At 49.5% G+C, this 17778-nt stretch overlaps 1 protein-coding gene across 1 annotated transcript in view; it reads right to left on the bottom strand.

Annotated features, from left to right (window-relative positions):
* The window catches only part of Hoxc11 (homeobox C11), a 3353-nt gene extending 2191 nt beyond the window's left edge, over positions 1-1162 (bottom strand). The window contains exon 1 of the mRNA XM_004637913.2: positions 376-1162. Within this exon, the coding sequence (XP_004637970.1) occupies positions 376-1057 (682 nt within the window). The 5' untranslated portion in view covers positions 1058-1162. The remainder of the gene's footprint in view (positions 1-375) is intronic.
* Positions 1163-17778: the final 16616 nt, after the last annotated feature.

Here is a 17778-nt window from a genome sequence, read left to right as displayed (position 1 = left end):
CCCCCCCCGCAGCCTGGCTCCCCATCCTTCCTTAAATGCTCCTCTAAGTTCACGATCAAAGTTAATATCGCCCGCAATGGTGGCACTTTTAAAAATTTCACAGACCGAGGGAGATAACGGGGAGGGGGTTCACCCGGCTTTTCCAAAGAGCCCTTTTCCCTCCCTCCCCACCCCTTCTCCATCGTAAAAAGTCGAGTCGTTGGGAGAGAGGGCTTTGTAGGTTATAATAAAATCCTTTGAATGCTTATAAAACTCCACATAAAATCTGTCTGACCCAAAACACGAGGCTGTCCCCGCGCCCCGGCCGCCCCCCTCGCCAGCCCGCCCTCCCGCTCCCTCCCGCGCCGCCCGCCAGCGCCGGCCGCTGCTACCTACTGGGGGCGGCTCCCTTGGCCGGCTCCTTGGTCGCCGAGTGGGCAGAACCGGACGAGCTGGGGTTTGTGTTCTCCTCCTCGGCCTCGGCCTCGGCCCCCGCCTCTGCTCGGGACGCCAGTCCCGAGGCCGGGGGCGCCTCGGGCTCCCCCTTGGCCTCGCCCTTGCCGGAGCAGGGGGGCTCGGCGGGCGCGTCGCCGCCACCGCAGTAGGCGTTGTCGAAGAAGCGGTCGAAGGCTTGGGGCAGGACGCTGTTCTTGTTGACTGAGGAGTAGAAGCCAGCGGGGGCTGCATGCGGGGCGCTGGGGTGGTGGTGGCCGCCGTAGGAACCTTCGTTTTTCATGAGGATCTCGGTGACGGTGGAAGGAGGAAGGCACTCCCGGTGCATAAGCTCGTCGGCCGCCGCATAGCAGGAAGAGTAGCTGTTCCGGTGGTGCCACTTGCCGGATGGCTCCAGGCCGTAGGAGACCTCCCGGACGGGGGGTACTTGGGCTGAGTAGGGATAGGAGATCTGACGAGAGGGGCCTTGGGGCAGGAAGGAGGAGACGGTGGAGAACTCGGGCACGTAATAAGTGCAACTGGGCAGATAGAGGTTGGAGGCGCAGCTCCCTCGCTCGCCGAAGTCAGCGCCCCTCTCCTTGCGCGACGGCGAGCAGAAGTTGCCCAGGTTGACCGAGTTAAACATCGTTCTCCTCTCCTGCCGGCTCCGGATGGAGGTTTTGGACCCGGTGTAGCGAGGGGGGAAAATTTGGGAAGGCGAGATGACGCGTTATCCGTCTTAGTCTCTCTCCCCGAGCACGTGATCCAAAGTAGATATTGTCATATATCAGTTCGGAGCACTTCGCAGACGTAGGAGGGGTTCTCTCTTAGGTAAGATCGGGGACGTTCAGGCGATTGGTTTGCAAACACCGCAGAAACATTATGAAAATCAATTGCAGATTTGTATTCGTTTTTCTCTCGTCACTCCCCTCCTCTCCATTCCACAGAGCAGCAAAGGAGGAGAGAGAGGGTTGGGGTGGGGTGGGCGGTGGGGTGGGCGGGGGCGGTGGTTGGGAGGGGGTAATTGTATTTTTTTTCTAGCTGCTGCTCTTTTTTCCCCCAGGATTGGGGGAAGGAGGAGAGCCTTCAGTATGGGGGTCTTGCTTCCGACCTGTGATCAGCAGTACACTGGGAAGATAGTGAAGACTGCTTTCTCCGTTGCTTGATTTCCCCAAGAATAGTGAATTCTTCCCCCCAAGTCTCAGGGACTCTTACCCTTCCAACTGGATTCAGTGCCTGTTTACAAGAGTTTGAAGAAGTCAATTCGATTATTTACCTGGCCAGAGCTGAATGTCAATTTAGGTCTTTAGAGAGGCTCCCCGGAAGAGAATCCGAAGTTTCCCAAAGGTGAGGCAGCCCAGCTGTGAGCCAGTGTCCCAACTTTGTCTGGCTTACTGTGCTGCCGCTGGCTAGGGACTCCGATTAGTCATAAACCAGTAGTGAGCAGTGCGCCAGCCGCCCAGCCGGTGCCTGGCAATGTCTGGGAAAAACCTTCTCTAATGTTGTGTTAAATATTTAGTATGAGAGAGTGGCCCTGGGTGAATATTTCATGCCTGCCTTTATTGTCAATCAATGTGCAGAAAGCTACATCCACTGTGAATTTTTAAATCCCAAACCCCAAAGAAAAAGACCAGAGTGAGAGTCATGTATCTTCTCTGTTGGGGCCCTTAGGGTTGGAGGCGAGCCTCAGCTAGTAGGCTAAAAAGAAACCTGGGGGGGGGGGAATATGATGAGAGGCTAAGATTTGGGCTCATCCATGAAAGATCTGTGGGGCTCTGGGGTGGGTGGTGGGTCCAAGTATGGGTCTCTAGAACAGACTGAAAGGACAGTGGAGCTTTGGACCCTGAGGTAGGCAGGGTAAGACAAGGGGCTGCTCCTAAGTGGAAGCCCCCAGACTTGTTCCTTGAAGCTACAGCCAGACCTTATTGCTTCTTTCCTGTTTCTTAGTACTCCCCTGCATCCTCCAAGTCTGTCACCCTCCAGGGTAATTGTGGCCCAAGGTGTGGGCTCATGTTCTGCTCTCCCTTGCCTCCTATCTCTTTGGGCACCCTAGGACACACCTGGGCAGCTAAGAATCACTTTATTGAAAGATTCTGGCCTGGATTCAAGGAACCAGAGCAACTGGCATGAGCAGAAAGCAGTCTTGGTTTCTTGGAGGAATCGCTAGGGCAGGATTTGTTAGGGAAGAAAGGGAAAAGCTTAAACTCCCGAGGTCTCTGTAGGCTGGGCTCTCAAAGAAAGCCAGAAGTAGCTCAGAACTCTCTCCATACCTCCTAACTATTGGCTAAGATTGGTTTTCACTTTTTAAAAATGTATTTGGATTTGATTTTTCTTACTGAAGCAAAAGGAAATACCAAGGCCCCCAAAACAGATAGGGAAGACACTAAAAGGGTATGTTGTGTTCAAATACAACCCCCAACCCATTCCTTCACTCTCCTGCCTCCCTAAAAATTCTTAAGCCTTTACAGTAACATCTCAGTGGAGTCTGCCTTTGTTGTTGTTGTTATTGTTTGTTTTTTCCTCAATTATGAGTAGCTCTGGAATAATCAGCAAGCAGCCTGTACCCACTCAGTGTTGGGCACTGTTTTCTGCACCCTCCTTCAGCTTTGGGCAGAACTTAACTGAGGGCCAAGAAGAACTAGATTGGAGCTCACGTGTGGGATTCTGATGGGAAGAGACCACAGAAGAAAAAATCCGTTGAGTTTTCTCTTTCCTCTAACCCTTTTCATAGGGTGAGCCAGGAACAGCATTTTTAATTATAATGGTGAGAAACTATGGATTGTGGCTTTTATGGGGTTCTCACTGACCTCATTAAACTTGAGTTTATTAGAGGCAAAATGTTCCCCAAACAGTGCTAGGATCAGAGTGAAGGAGGGAAAAAGTATCCCTATCCTTTGCAGAAGTGTGGATGAGGGCAGTCTGAGCCTCTGCTTCCCCCACCTCCCTACAAGGCTTTGCTTCTTTCCCCATCCTGGCCTCCTGGGCAATGTGGGGCCCAGTCCCCCAAGGCGCATTCTGCACAGCCGGGGCCAAGGAGGGTGGGCTGCTTCCTGTGAGGAGACAGCTGTGGGCCTGAGCACTTGAATTTGACCACCAAAGTTTATTCCCGGGCCACCATAAAAGTGAGCCAGGCGGCTGCAAGGAACTGCTGGCAGCCTGATTTCCTTGCAACAACAACAAAAAAAGAAAAGCAAGAAAGAATGTTAAGGAGTTGATGTCTAAGAAAATTTTGGGGTGCCCTGACAGAGACTTCTGGAATGTAATACTCTTTACTTTGAAAGTAAGGTGTGATGCTCAATTTTTTTTTTTTTCCTAGTGTGAGTCTTTTAATTTTTCAACTTTAAAAAAGTGTCAGCAACTGGCAGTTGCTGCTGGGGTCAAAGAGAGAAGGCCTGGTCTCTGAGGTCAGCTAGCTGTTGATTGGCAAAAATGACCACGGTGTGGGGTAGAGGCCTCCCTGCCTAGCCTTGGGTCTAATCTACTCCTGCCCCCAGCATCCTCCATTCTTGGCTGAGCTTGCTTGCCCAAGGCTATACCACCTGTCAGTCTCAGGGTCTGGTCAGGGCACTGGTTGACTCCACAGAGTGGGATTCTTTTTGGGCCCCTAGTCTCCCCTTGCAGGCCCTAATCCAGGTAGTGGCTATTTTTTTCTCACCTGCTGGGTACCCAGTGGCCCCTCCATCCTCCTGGAGTCCAAGGCCTCACCTGAAACTATCTGGCAGGACCATCCTGCCCTCCTTGCTGGCTCTTGGTGGCCTTGGTCCTCACTGCCTGGCATTAGCAGGCAGCTGTGGTCTGGGTGGCTGCCTCGGTGGTCTGGCTAGAGCAAAAAGACTCCAGCAGCCTTCCTGCCCACACATGGACAGGAGGGGAGGCTTCAGAAGGGGGCAGTATCTACGTAACTTGGCCTGGGCAATTGCCAGGCAAACTCCTGCACACAGCATCCTTCGGGCGGCCTTGCAGCTCCTCTATCTCCTCCTGCTTGCCCTGCTAGAAAACAGATCTTGGTCGGGAAAGGGTGCCACTCCACAGACCATAAGCTAGGAAGAAAACCCTGGGATGAGAAATTCGGCCTCATATAGAGTCAGTAAAGAAGAAGGGAGTCCTACTGGAGGACATCCTCAGTTGTTTCCAGCCTGGCCAGTAGGCAGGAGCCCTCATTACAAATCAGCTTATATCTTTTTGCAGGTATGTCTCTTCTTTAGAATGGTATTGCTGTGTTGAATAATCCCTTCAGAGTACTTTGTGGGATTTTCAGGCCAGTGGTTTATCTGGTGCCCAGGACACCCACATGCCTACTTCACTCCCAGCTGAGGGAATGAGGAACGGGAAAGGGAGGAACTTCAGATTTGAGGCTTTCACCTCTCCTCAGTCCTGGCAGTGCCTCAAGCCCAAAGCCCCAAGTGAGGCCACCTAAGTGGATGGATGGTGCCAGCTCTTAGGACTATGGAAGAGGTAGAGGTGCGGGAGAAAGGCAGCTCCTCTGCCCTCACAGCCACCCAGCGTCCTCTGTGGAAGGATTGTCACTGGAGACCAGCAGCAAGACCCCATTTTGCCCCATAAAAGCCCCATTTTACGAGCACCAGTTTCACTGGCCCCCTCACCAAATGCTCTAAAATGAAGGAAATGTCTTAAAAACAGTCTGGAAATGGAGTCGCTGCAACTGGGCCTTAGTTTCCAAAGCTAGTTGAGGCCCCACAGAAAATACCTTCTCGGGGGAGGTTGCCCTCTTGGGCTACCCAGTCTCCCGCCTCACTGTGGAGCAGAAGACGCGTTGGCTGGGGCCGCCATTCCCAGGCTTTAGCGCCTACTTAGGCTCCGGACCCAGTCCTCGCTGATCAAAGTGAGCTCTCGGCATTTTTATGAGATGAACTTCAGTGGCGCTTTACTTGTAATCAGACTCCTGAGTCGAAAATGTAGAAGGGAGCAGCCCATCAATCCAAAAAGGAAAAGGAGGGAGAGAGAGAGAGAGAGAGAGAGAGAGAGAGAGAGAGAGAGAGTGAGACTGACTGTGATTCAGGTGGCAGAGAAGAGCCAAAAAAGACCCTTTGCAAGAATGCTTTGTAGGTCTGTCCCAGCTTCCAGGCCCTGCCTCTCTGCCTTTTCACCCCGATTTCTGGGATTCCAGATGCCAGGGCAGATAGTGGAGCTCTAACTCACCAGTGCTAGGAAGCTCAATGCTAGAGCCTCCCCAGTGCGGACTGTTGCTGCGTGGGGCGAAGGTGACAGCCTACCCTGCTCTCCGAGTGAGGAAGATGATTTGAAAGTCTCCCCCATTTTGCTGCTTTCCTCTGCGGTCTCCGTGGTTCTCTCGTCACTTACAGACAGAAGTTGAGTTACAGGAAGATTCGCCAAAGATTTATCGCCTGGCCCCAAACTTGGAGAGCCTCATCATAAACAGCCGTCTATTGTCTAGACTTTTATCTCCAAGTATGGATCTGGATCGTGCATTAGTGAGGCTCAGGGGAACATAGGCTGACTCTGTGGGGTATGCAGTGCCGCCGGTGCCTGCCTGTCACTCCCAGGGATTTCTTTGGGTCAGTTTTTTAGAGTGAACAGATTTGTATGTTCTTGGAGCTGGGCAGGTATACCTGAGTGTCTCCGAGTGAAGGTAGGGAAGGTCTCTTTCTCTGCATGTCTGGGAACATTTCTGTGCGTGTAGCTGTGTGTTGGGTGAGAATTTGTCACGGTTGTGTTTTGTTCTGGGGCATTTTAAGTGTTCCTGTCTGGGCTTTTGCGGATTTTATGAACCTGCATCCGCTTGGCCTGTTTATTGCCTCAGAAGCAGATCATCTGGTGTTTTTCAATATTGAAGCCCATTGTGTGTGCTTGACTTCCCTGAGGAAATGGATTTGGGTGAAGCCAGTTCAACCTTACACCCTCAGATTTCTTAACCCACTCTAGGTCGCACCTCAGCCTCTGCCTTCACCAAGGTGCCCGTCTTGTCTTACTCCTTGAGAGTCCTAAATTTCCAAAGTGCCAGCCAATTTTCTGTCACAGATGTGTAACACATTTTTACAGGGTAAGATCTGGTCATCTCTTTCTCACCCTAGGGGGAAGAATCCTAGCTGGTAAACCCTTTCACTGCCTGGGACACCCCACCACAAACTGAAGGGCCATCTGAAAGCCCCACCACCTCACTTTAACATTTATAAATACTCTACACAGAACTCTAGAACATGTCCAGCGGGGCTTTCCATTCCCTCCTTGGGCCTTCTGGTATCCAATGTACCTACCCTTATCCAGTGTACCCACCCTTATCCAGTGTACCCACCCTGGCTAGTTTCTAGCCCTTTGAGTCCAGCTACCTTGTAACATAAATGACATTTTGCCCAGATTTAATGTCTATGGGTGAAACATTTACCACCTTTAATCTTGGGATCAGAAGCTACATTGAAAGCCAGGATATTTCACCATTAGATATAATCAAATTAGACCTCTTTGTTTTTCATTATGAGAACACAAGATAGAAGGGCACCGGAACCAAGGCCTAGGAGCTCTACCAGCTGCGTTTAATGCTCCTGGTTGCTGCTGCCCAGACCCCAGGCCATAGGCCCCGGTTCCCCTTTCGGGTCTCTAATAGTCCTGAGGTACTCTTAACCAGGAAGGTAAAGAGGGAGGGAGGCAATTTCAGGGGCCAGGTTTCTACTTGAATAGGGAGGAGAGAACAATTAAGGTTGTTTAGAGCTAAGTTTAACCAGAATCCCCAAACCATTACTTTCAGCCACCTTCCCTTCCCTTGTCATTAGAATTCCAATTTAAAAATAAATAACTGGAACTTAACATGGCTGTACCAGCCAAGTGGGAGGACCGGAAAAGAAGCTGCGAAGTCCAGGAAAAAGGTGAGTCCTCAGTAAATTACAGCAACAATACCTTCGCTCAGCCTCTCCTAGGCTCTCAGGCTCAGTGCAGCCCTGGAGGAAAAAGCTCGCTGAGTGTCCCCGAGCAGCTTCTTCCTCCCGGAGCCTTCAGCTGAGCCCACTGGCTGTCTACTGCCACCCGCTGTGGCTTCGGATCTCTCTTTCCGTCTCAGGCTGGCCGTGGCTCCGCCTTTCTCTCTGTGTCTCCCTGCCTTCCTCCATTCCTACCTCCCAACCTAGCTTCCTGAAACCAGCAAATATCTAATATCTTTGCTTCTCCCGTACGCACAGGAGAACACAGGGACACAGGGAAAGCACGGCCTGGGCCGGGTCCTCCAGCGATCGCACTTTGCTCCCAGCCCCACCAGCTGCAACCTCCTTCCTGGCCAGGGCCTGGGTTAAAACGCCTCTCTCACACTTCCCTGCTTCTCTCCCTTTCTTTTCGCCTCTGAATCCAAGGAATAAATAAAGCCAAGTCTACCGCACCGCAGCCGCCCGCCCCACCCCTGCTACTCACTCGCTTCTCCTTACCGAATATACCGCTTTGTTTTCTGAAGGAAACCGTAATATTCAGACAAGTAAGTTGTAAATGGACTTTTCTTTATGACGTTTAATTTTCTTTCCAATTCTTACGTCCTGCTGCCTTTCGAGGTGGAATGAAACAGATTTAGAAGTCGGTAGTAGGGGAGATAGGGAGTGGAGAGGTCGAGCTGAGAGTTACCGTGTGGAAAAGATACGGAAGACTTGCGGGGGGGAGAAAGAGGGAGAGAGGCGGGGTGGGGGCGGGCGGGAGCCCCAGCTGGCAAGGAGCGGAGCCAGGCAGAAAAAAAGAGAAAAGTTTCCTGGAATCTTCATTAGTTGACTTCCCTGTCCGGAGTTTCCCCCAGCCGGCAGGACTCACCCCCAATAAAGGAATGAGGAGAGTATATATATTTTTTTAAGGTCTCATACAGTCCGGTGTTTACAAGACCAGAAATATCACTCCTGAGTCCTTATGCAGAGAAAGACTGAAATAGAGGACTGTCGCCTTCCTTATAAGGTACGATGCTAACTTGACCTTCACTTTGTCATGACGCCCCCGCCCACCCAGACTGCTGCAAGCCGCCGGGCAGAGCTGAGCAACCACTGACCCTTGCCTCTGCTGCCCTCCCTCCCACCTCTCTTTCTCTTTCAGTCTCTGCATTTTTCTTTATTTCCCTACCTTTTCTTTTTATTTCCTTACTTTCTTTGTTTTCTCCTCCCATTCTGCCAGTCCCCTTTCTTTCACTTATTTCTTTAACTTGTCTTGCTTGTGGTTTCATATTTTTCCTTGATTCTCTTGACTCACTCTCCTGTTTGTTTCCACGGAGGTCTCTTTCCCTCTCTCCCAAAGCCTTCTAGTCTCTTGATTCCCAGAAACAAGATAGGAATATTTGCAGTGTTCCCCTTATTCCACCTTGAACTGACCTCTGCAGTGCTAGCTGGGTTTCCAACCCTTCTTATATGTCCTTGGGGCAGAGGCTCTCAGAAAGAAGGCCGACTTGTGATTTTAAAAAAGGCTTCACTAAGGGTGAATCGCACCCACTTAGGGTTAGCGATGAGGGTGGATTTTCATAAATCCCTTCTTGCTGTCACTGGCCTCACCTGCCATGTTTCCATAATCCTAGTGGCCTGGTGTTGAGAGCTAAGCCTTTGAATTGTGGGGACACAGGGAAAGTAGAGCCCCTCTGCTCCCCAGACTGAGAGGGGCAGAGTTCAAGTACCAAGTAGTTGTTTACTCTTCTCCAGGCTTTATAGCTCCTAAAACCCCAGAGATTTCCCTTTAGATGCCAGGGAAGGAGTTTAGATTATTAGGGGTTTCAGGGGGTTCCCACACATGTAAAAATAGGAAAGAGTAAGACTTTCAGAGCCTGTCTACCTTGGTTTTTGCTGCCTCCAGGTCTAACAAATCCTCCATCATTAACACTAATCATATCTTGTGTGGCTATAAAATAATATAATCGACACCCTTGTAATTATCTATTACCATTTACTTGTGATGATTACAATAGTAGAGGAGATAGATCTGTGTGGTCAAAGGGAAGCCAAGCAAATATCAAACACGGAACTTGATTAGAGGCTTTCAAACCAGATCTCTTGAGTATGTTTCAGAAATCCCTAAGTGCTTGCTTAGGGCCTCTTTGACTTAGGAGTAGCCATTTTGTAGGACTTAGGGTGATAGGGAGAGACCCTATCATCATCTTTTTCTCTATATGCCATACACCCCATGGCCCCTCCCCCTCCCCCTCCTTTGCACAGACACCAGAGAGGGTCAGACAATAAAAGGGAAATGCTTTCTCTTACTCCCCCCTACAATTATCCGGATAATTGCATGAATTCTTCCTTGAATACCACTGTGTAGTCAAGGTCGAGATTTCAGCAGGAAGTGCAAGGGACAGGATTCCAAATGGGGAAGCTGAGAGAGTCCAGCTTACATTCCCAGACTTTATAGTTCTGTCTAGTGTTACATTGTTTCTTCAGGCAAAGATCTTTGTTCTCCTTCAGTCATATTTTTCTCTTTACCCCTCTCCTCCCCCCTCTGGTCCCTTTAAAGGAGACTCAGATCATCTGCTCTTAATAGATGACTATAAAAGTAAAATTAATTCTCCCTTGCCCTTTAATATCAATATCTCTCTGTTAAGTATGCACATCGGCAAGAATAAACAGAATTAAGTGCTACAACCTAAACCAGCAATTACACCCAAGGTGTTTCTTTTCTTTCTTTCTTTTTTTTTAAGGTGTTTCTTTTTTTAAAAAAAAATTATTTTCATTGGGTCTGGCTTATCTAGGGGTGTTCACTCTGGTGTGAGATAACCAGGGTGTATTTATATATATATTTTTTACAAGCTCATTGGCTTCTGCTCCAGCAGCATAGAAAAAGCAACTACGAAGCGAGAGAGAGAGAGAGAGAGAGAGAGAGAGAGAGAGAGAGAGAGAGAGAAAAGAGAGGAGAGAGGAGAGAGGAGAGAGGAGAGAGAGAGCTAGAGGAAGAAAGACACTCAGCTCATCAGACGGAGATGAAAGGGAACCACGCAGAGCAATGCAGGGAAAGGAGCCAGGCAGCAGGTCCCGGAACAAATGTCGCAGAGGACAGGAAGGCGCTCATGGACAGAGGTTTATATATTTTTAATTTTTAAATCTGATTTTGGGCTCCACGAAGAACAAAGCAAAATTCAGGGAAGGGGAAGGGGAAGCGGTTATCTCTGTTCTTGTTCGCAGCGTTGACGCCTAAGGAGGAAAGGATGCTGGCTAAGGCCGAGTGGGCGCAGGGCAGCGCTGGGACACCAGCCTTGAGCTGCTCGAGCACTTCAGGGCCCGGCCCTGGAAGCCCCCCCTCGTGGCCACCGGAGCTTCCTTGCTCTCCTTATCATCTCCATCTTTATGACGAGGCTTGTTAACAAGACCAGCGAGCTGGCCACGCACATCTATCTCAGCCGCTTGAGCTCAGCCGAGCAGTGGCCGGCGGGGGGACTGGGAGGCGCTAATTAATTGATTCCTTTGGACTGTAAAATATGGCTGCGTCTACACGGAACCCGTGGACTCATAAACAATATCTCTGCTGGATGTGAGCACACTGTCTTTCAAAGAATTTTGCCATAGGTATGTGTCAGAGAGTTCTGGATTTTTAGTTGATAAGACCCAAGTGGGACTAATTTTTAGGAGGCCAGAACAGCTCAGTGCCAGAAAATGAGTCTCCAAAAGCATTGGGAGTGGACTTTGTTGCAAAGGAGGGGGGGAACCCCATCTTAGGTTGTGAGGATAGTCTTTCTCTATTGCTTGTGTAGACCCAGTTCAGTTTAAGGATGGGAATCAGTAGACTAGAAAGGCCGGCATTCTTCCAGCCCTAGCTGGGTGTAGGGCTGGGCCTTCTGTTAGATTTGTGAGGGATATAGAAGCCCACCCTTTGTTGCATGTTGCTTCCTAGACTCAAAAATTTAAAATAAAAAAATGTAAAACTTAAACAAACCTTAACCTTCAGGAACCCTTGAATGCCCAGCATATAACCAGGAATCAAAGAGCCTGCGACATACCTCACCAGAGCCCGAAGGCTTCTGCCTTTCTGCCTGGCCGCACAGAATGTTTCTATAATACATTTACCTTAGGCCTAAAAGAGTGCATCTAGACACATGGGGTGCCTTAACTATGCAACACTCATTCTATGTGGTATGAGTATGCAGTGAACCCTGCTGCAAACAGGACTAATATTTTCTAAATATGTATTACAGCCTCAGGCCAGAGCTACAATGGAAATAGAGATAGGAGATCACTTACGATAATATTTAAAGCCAAAGACAGAAATAACAGGAATGTAAAACAGGACAACAAAAAAAGGTTCAGCAGATAGAGATCACAATTTCTGATGCCCAGCCTTCCTTCTTACTCTTCTGTTTAAGAACACCAGAGAAATACACATTATAAATACAACATGTGAGCCCAAAGATTATAATTGGTACCCAACACACCGTTTGTGTAAACATTCACAGAATATATTTTATATAGTGGGTAGATATGTACTTTGTGTATGTATAATATGATATATTTTTCATGCATTTTTACCTATACATTAATATTTGCATTCATCTTTCATGCACTGATTTTATATATTTTATGGAATATATAAGCATGTGGCTCAGTAGATCTGGGGTTGTACAATTTCAATGTAAAATATATGTACATGGAATTTTTATATGTATGTGTGTATATATGTAAATGTAAATATATTTTTGTATGTGGTGAATATATGGGCTATATGTAGTCTTTTCCCAATACTTTGCTTTCTCATGCAGTAGATAAAAGTGCCTCTATTGTATATTTCATAGAGAAACACTTTTCATCCCAGAATGCAAACACAGGTATCTGCATTTTAGACTGCTTGTGTATATTGGTTACAGCCACAACACTGCCAGGTGCATAGTTTATGGAACATCTTTCTACAATTCTCAGTCCCTGTGAACTATGCGCCTTCACAAAGAGCTTTCTAATCTGTCCTCGAAGGAAGTTCTGCACTCATGGGCAGAGAAAAGAAAATGAAGACTTCTAAGTATCCAGTAAACACTTTGAAGAGAAAAAATAGCACACCGGCTACTTGCGATCCCGCCTAATGGTCCGACTGTTTATCCTCATGGAAGCTAACTTTCTTGGCTCCTGGGGTAGGCTCCAGCAGATGGCACAGGCTTTCGAAGCCTCAGGACAGAGCGCCAGTGGCCGTGATCCCGGCTGGCGGGCCGACTGCCACTGTGGAGATATGGTGTTCCCGCAAAGGGAAGGCACTTAGAAGAAAGATCTGGTTCCCGCAGCACAGCAGCGCCCCAGGCTCTGGCTGCTCTTCGAAAGGTCTTTCACAAACTCCCCCAGGGTTAAGGTGCTTAGAGACAAGGGCCTGGGCGGGACCGGGTCTGGAGAGACAGTCTCCACTGCTCCGGCCAGCAGGGGTCATCCCGTCCTTCCCGGGGGCCGGCAGCCCTCCGGAGGCGAACGCAGCTGCCGGCGCTGTTGAGCAGGGAGCTGCGCGAATCAGCCGGGCTTTGGGGACGCTGGGCTTCCTCTTCCCGGAACCCTGGAGGGGACTGCTGGCAGGACCAGGATGGACGAAGAAGTGGACCCGGAGTCTCAGAGCCCTCTGCACCGAGCCTGGGTACTGAGGACTGCAGGAGTGAGTCAGTGAGCTGCCCAGCTCACCAGCAGCTGCCGACCCGCCTTTGTCTCAGGGCTTCCCCTAGAGCAGCAGCCGCGAAGCAGAGCGCGGTTCTGCAGCGGTGAGCGGCGGGAGAGGCTGGGAAGTCTTGCTTCAGTGGGCGCTGGCCGTGGGCTTCTCCACGGAAAATCGGCAACTCGGTCTCCATGGACGCAGGCATGTAGGGCGGCCATTCAGGCCAAAGTCAGGGCATAAGAGTGGCTGTAGGATCTTGGGCCTGCAGTTCACCTCGCGTTGAATTATGCCCGAATCTTCCTCTCCTCCAAATGCTCACCGCGAAAAGTTGGGCGGCTCAGGGTTTCCGTGCGGCCCGGAGCCTAAAATCCGATCTTGCTTTCCTGGACACTAAGGGAAGGGTGGGCAAAGGCTCCAGCTTGGCTGGAACCCAAAGTCCCAAGGGTTTGCTTTGTTTGCAGATCTGGGCCCCGCACTCCCAGCTCGGCTCTGGGTCTCACCTATCGATCGATCGCACTGGGTTTCCGGCTGCATTAGCATCCACAGAACCCTGACTGCCAGGCCCGTCTCCTCCTGGCTCTCTCGGCAGTGGCGTTAACACTCTGGATTCTGTGAGGCAGATCAGAGTGAAGTGGAACAACTTCGTGGATGATCATGCCAAACACAGAATCCATTCAGATGACATAAACTTAGATACACACAACGTAAGTGATTCCCTAAATCATTCACATAATTTCCCCGGTTTGTTGCTTCTCAAAATTCAGAGGCACGGAGTGTTTTGTCTTAATATGGAGTACATAATAGTTTGGGATTTAAACTAGATAAATAATTGCAACAAAGGGGAGATCTTCACCCAGACCCAGCGCTGTGCCCTGACTATTTGAGTGGACCCTATCACGGCCTCCTTTTCTTGCTGGGAGACCAAAAGAATTGCTTTTGAGTCCCAAGTAGCAATCTGTAGTGTCTTTCCCTTTCTGGGAGCCTGCATAGACACTACTCAAGAAGGTTCTTTCTCTCTCAGATTAAAAGTGTCTATGAATAAATTAAGGGCCAGTTATTCATGGCTTCTTTAAAGTCCCATTTTTTTTTAAGAGTAGAAAGAATTTCCTGAAAGAAAGCTTCAGTCTGAGAGGGACAGAAGGGGGCCCTGAAAGTGGGTTGCCCACCAATCCTGCTTCTCAAAAGTGTTTTATTGAGTAAAGCCACAAGGTAAGGCAGACTTAAGGTAGGACAGAGCTACCATCAATCATTAAGATTACAAGTACAGTCTCTTAGGTAATATTGATTCATTGGCAGGTCACAGGATGCCACACCCCATTTTTTAAGGCTAGAAATTTCTCCACTGTTGGTCCTTTCTGTGTAGACAGATCTTAAGAAGTGGACAGTCTTTTGCTGGACTCACTGAGACTTAGAACCCTCCCCCCTTATTCAGGCCCTGGCATAGCCACTGGCTCCTCCCCCAGGTCATGGCTACAAGAAGGTGGACACCTCCATGGTTCTGCACACTGTCAGGTCTTTGTATGAGTACTCCCACAGTGTGGGGTCTAATTCTTGCCTGTAACCCTGGATCTGCAAGGCCACTGATGATTAGGAATAAAGGCAAAATGGGACTTGATCTAAATTTGCTAGACTCTCTGATTAAAGAAAGGGACATAAGGGGGAAAATATTTCAGAGTAGGAGGTGTGTGGCTGTGAAGTCTTCTCAGTGGGGGCCCCTGGTATTCCTGGGAAGGTGGTGGGGGGACTTGGAGGAGATTCCCAGGGCTGGAGCCAGGCAGTTAGAAAGGGTAATTGGTGTGCAAAAGAGGTACAAGAATGGAGGCAGGGGGAGGGCATTTCATAGAGAAATAAAGGGTGGATGGAGGTGCACAGGGTTCATGGGGACATGCATCCTATAGCCACTGGCCTGGACCTGAGCCTATCTGTGGCAAAGCATGCTGGCTTCAAGAGGTGGAGCCTATTACAACAGCTTCAATAGGCCTTTAGTCTCCTGCTCAGACATCTAGCAATGCACAAAATGTCCTCTTAAAGCCTCTGGATTAGAACCACAGCTTTGAAACTCTGGACCCACCAACTCCAACTTCATTCTGTGTCCGTGGCACTAAGTACCCCCAAGTCCCAGCTCAGCATCTATTCTTCTGGTTCTTGCAGTGTAGACCTCCTTTTCTGCAGTTACTTTCACCCCCCTCTGGGCTGTCTACATTATTTTTAAAAGCCCAGAACTCCTAAGAGCCGGCTCTCCCCACCTAGTCTATTACCCCTCCCCCCAGTTTTCTCTCTGCCAGTAATTGTTTGGGATTAGAGATGGCAGCTCATCAACAGATCTTGGTTGGTCATATATTTTTGTTGCTTCTGCAACTGCTCTTCCTTTATTATACATTTATTATTTTTATTATTCACTTGAATTGGAGAAAATAAAGTGGGAAACAGCTAGGGGGCTGGGACTCATTCTTTTTGGACAGGGGAGATTATACTTGGGGACCCAGTTTTAAAAATTGTTCTCAAAAGTCACATTGTCATACATACATGTTTTAATTATTAATATTAATATTAATATGATGAAGCAACTCTGTACAAGGGCTATATAAAGAGGAAACGTGCTAAAGACAGACATTTGAATAGGAGAATATTCTACAGAGAACTGGGAAGAAAGGTTGGAGAGGGGTAACCACACATAGGGACCACATTAGGTACTAGCAACAGATACAGAACAGGACACAAATAGACAGAGAAGCTCACTGAAGTCAAGATTAAAGCGAAGGAAAGAGTATTGCATATCTTTGCCCCCCACCCTACCCCACATACTCCTTTTTGAAGTGTTCTGGTCTCTTTTCTATTAGGCTGTGGAAGTCAGGTCAGGGTGAGGGAGCTTTAATCCAGCACCCTAGAGCCTACTAGTCACAGGAAGGGCTACAAGAAAGGGTACAAGAGTTGACTAGGCTGGGGTTGCAGAGTAATGCCTCATTCCTAGACCCAGCCCACAGAAGACTGTAGACAATTGGAATGAAGGTGCTCTCTACAACGTGTAGGGTAAAACAAGTGGAGGTGGATGAGATGTTTGTCAGGTCCCAGATGCCCAATGGGAGATGAAGGCATGTGATTGTATCTCCTCTCTATAGGGCTGTATGGGCTATAGGGCTGAAAGTGTGCAAGTACAATGGGGGGGGGCAGAAGTTTGCTGGGCTCAGCTGTGTGTGTGTGTGTGCGCGTGTGTGTTTGCCAAAGTCCCCGCACAACCTTGCACAGGGACTTGAAGTTATGTGCTGTTGGGAGAGTCAGATACTCTGTGGATTGCCCCTGGAGGGTACAGCGACCCTCCCTTGTAAGAAATACACTAAGCTACCAAGCCAGTATCACACTGCCCAGGCTGCATTTAAGTCCTATCAGTCTCCCATTTCTTACCCATCTTGCTTCCCAAAGGTGGGAAAGCAGGTGGGAAGTTGGAGAACTCAGAGAAATAAAAAGGAGTGTATTAAAACTGGCAAACTGGTGGGCTTTTCCCAGTGATCCTCTCTCAGGAGCCATCCCAGGATCTATGGGACTAGGATCTGCACTAGAGCCTGAAGGGGTTTATGGATAAAAGCCCTTCCCACTTAGAGAAGCCACTCTCTGGTCTCCAACTGCTTTTAGGGAAGTACCTCCCACCCCCTGCTCAGATCCTGGAACTCAGCGGTATGCTGGCATGGAGGCAAGGCAGTGGGCCTTGAGACAAAGGGCAATGTTGGGGGGGCGGGTAGGGGGGAAAAAAGAGAGAATTGGGTGGAGCATTGGAGCACCCCCCCCTCCTTCATTGTCACCAGCCTGGGAAATGGGGGCTGATTGGGGCCTCTGCAGTCGGGTAGCCCCTTTAAGGGCAGATTCTCCTCCTGTCTCATAAATTACGTCGGTCCAGCCTCAGGCCGGCCATGACCATGAACGCCAGCAGGGAAGGGAGAATCAGCCACAGCCGAGGCTGTGGATGTCAGAAACCCTGACTGGCCATAAGCGGCTGGCAAATAATCTCTTGAATCTCCCTTCTCTCAGAATCTCTTGGGCTTCTCAGAAGGCCAGGTGGGGGTCCCTGGGGCGGCTACTGAACCTGTAGTGTTGTCTTCTTGGCTCTCCTTTCTTTGGTTGACGCTTGAGCCCCGCTGCCTTAGGCAGTGGCAAGCGTGGGTAGCAAGCACACCTGTGAGCCAATATTTGCCCAGAGCAGGCAGGAGACTCGGACAGGACTGGGGACCAGGAGACCGTTCTGGCAACTTGTCCTAGAGGGAACATAAGGCTGATGGTAGCTTTATCCATAGCTGGGTCTGCCAACAAGGGTGCTTCAGCACCCTGTATCCAGGCCTGGAGGACCCAGACTGGAGCAGACTTCAGGCTTTGCTGATCATTCTCTTCTGCCATGCTGTACTTCTTCCTCAGTTTCTCCCTTCTACCTTGCCAGAACTATCACAAGCCTTCTGCTCTCTCAGATGAATCTCCACTGTTGGTCCCACCTCCCCACCTCATTGAACCCCATCAACTGTGAGTCTGGGTGCCCTCCACTGTCCTCACTCCACTCCAGGTAGAGATTTAAGACTCTGAAGGAAAGTGGAGGAAAGGGGTGCCTAGACTACTGTTTCTCCAGATTCTGGTCTGAGGCAGAGGTGCAGCACCCCAGTTCCACCTCAAATAAACTAGCCCCCTCGCAGCACCGCATTGTTTCCTGTCCCTGCCACCTTCTGGCATCTGTGGGCTTCTCTTCTACCCGGCTGGGTTTCCTCCCCTCTCTCTGGGACCTGGCAGGGCCTTGGGGGGATGTGAGTGGGAGGGAACCTTGAACAAAACAGACAAGAGAGAGGGCCTGTAAGAGACAAC

The sequence above is a fragment of the Octodon degus genome, unplaced genomic scaffold (genome assembly GCF_000260255.1).
Source record: "Octodon degus isolate 3935 unplaced genomic scaffold, OctDeg1.0 scaffold00093, whole genome shotgun sequence".
In the NCBI taxonomy this organism is placed as follows: domain Eukaryota; kingdom Metazoa; phylum Chordata; class Mammalia; order Rodentia; family Octodontidae; genus Octodon; species Octodon degus.
This window is presented reverse-complemented; position numbering and strand designations above follow the sequence as displayed.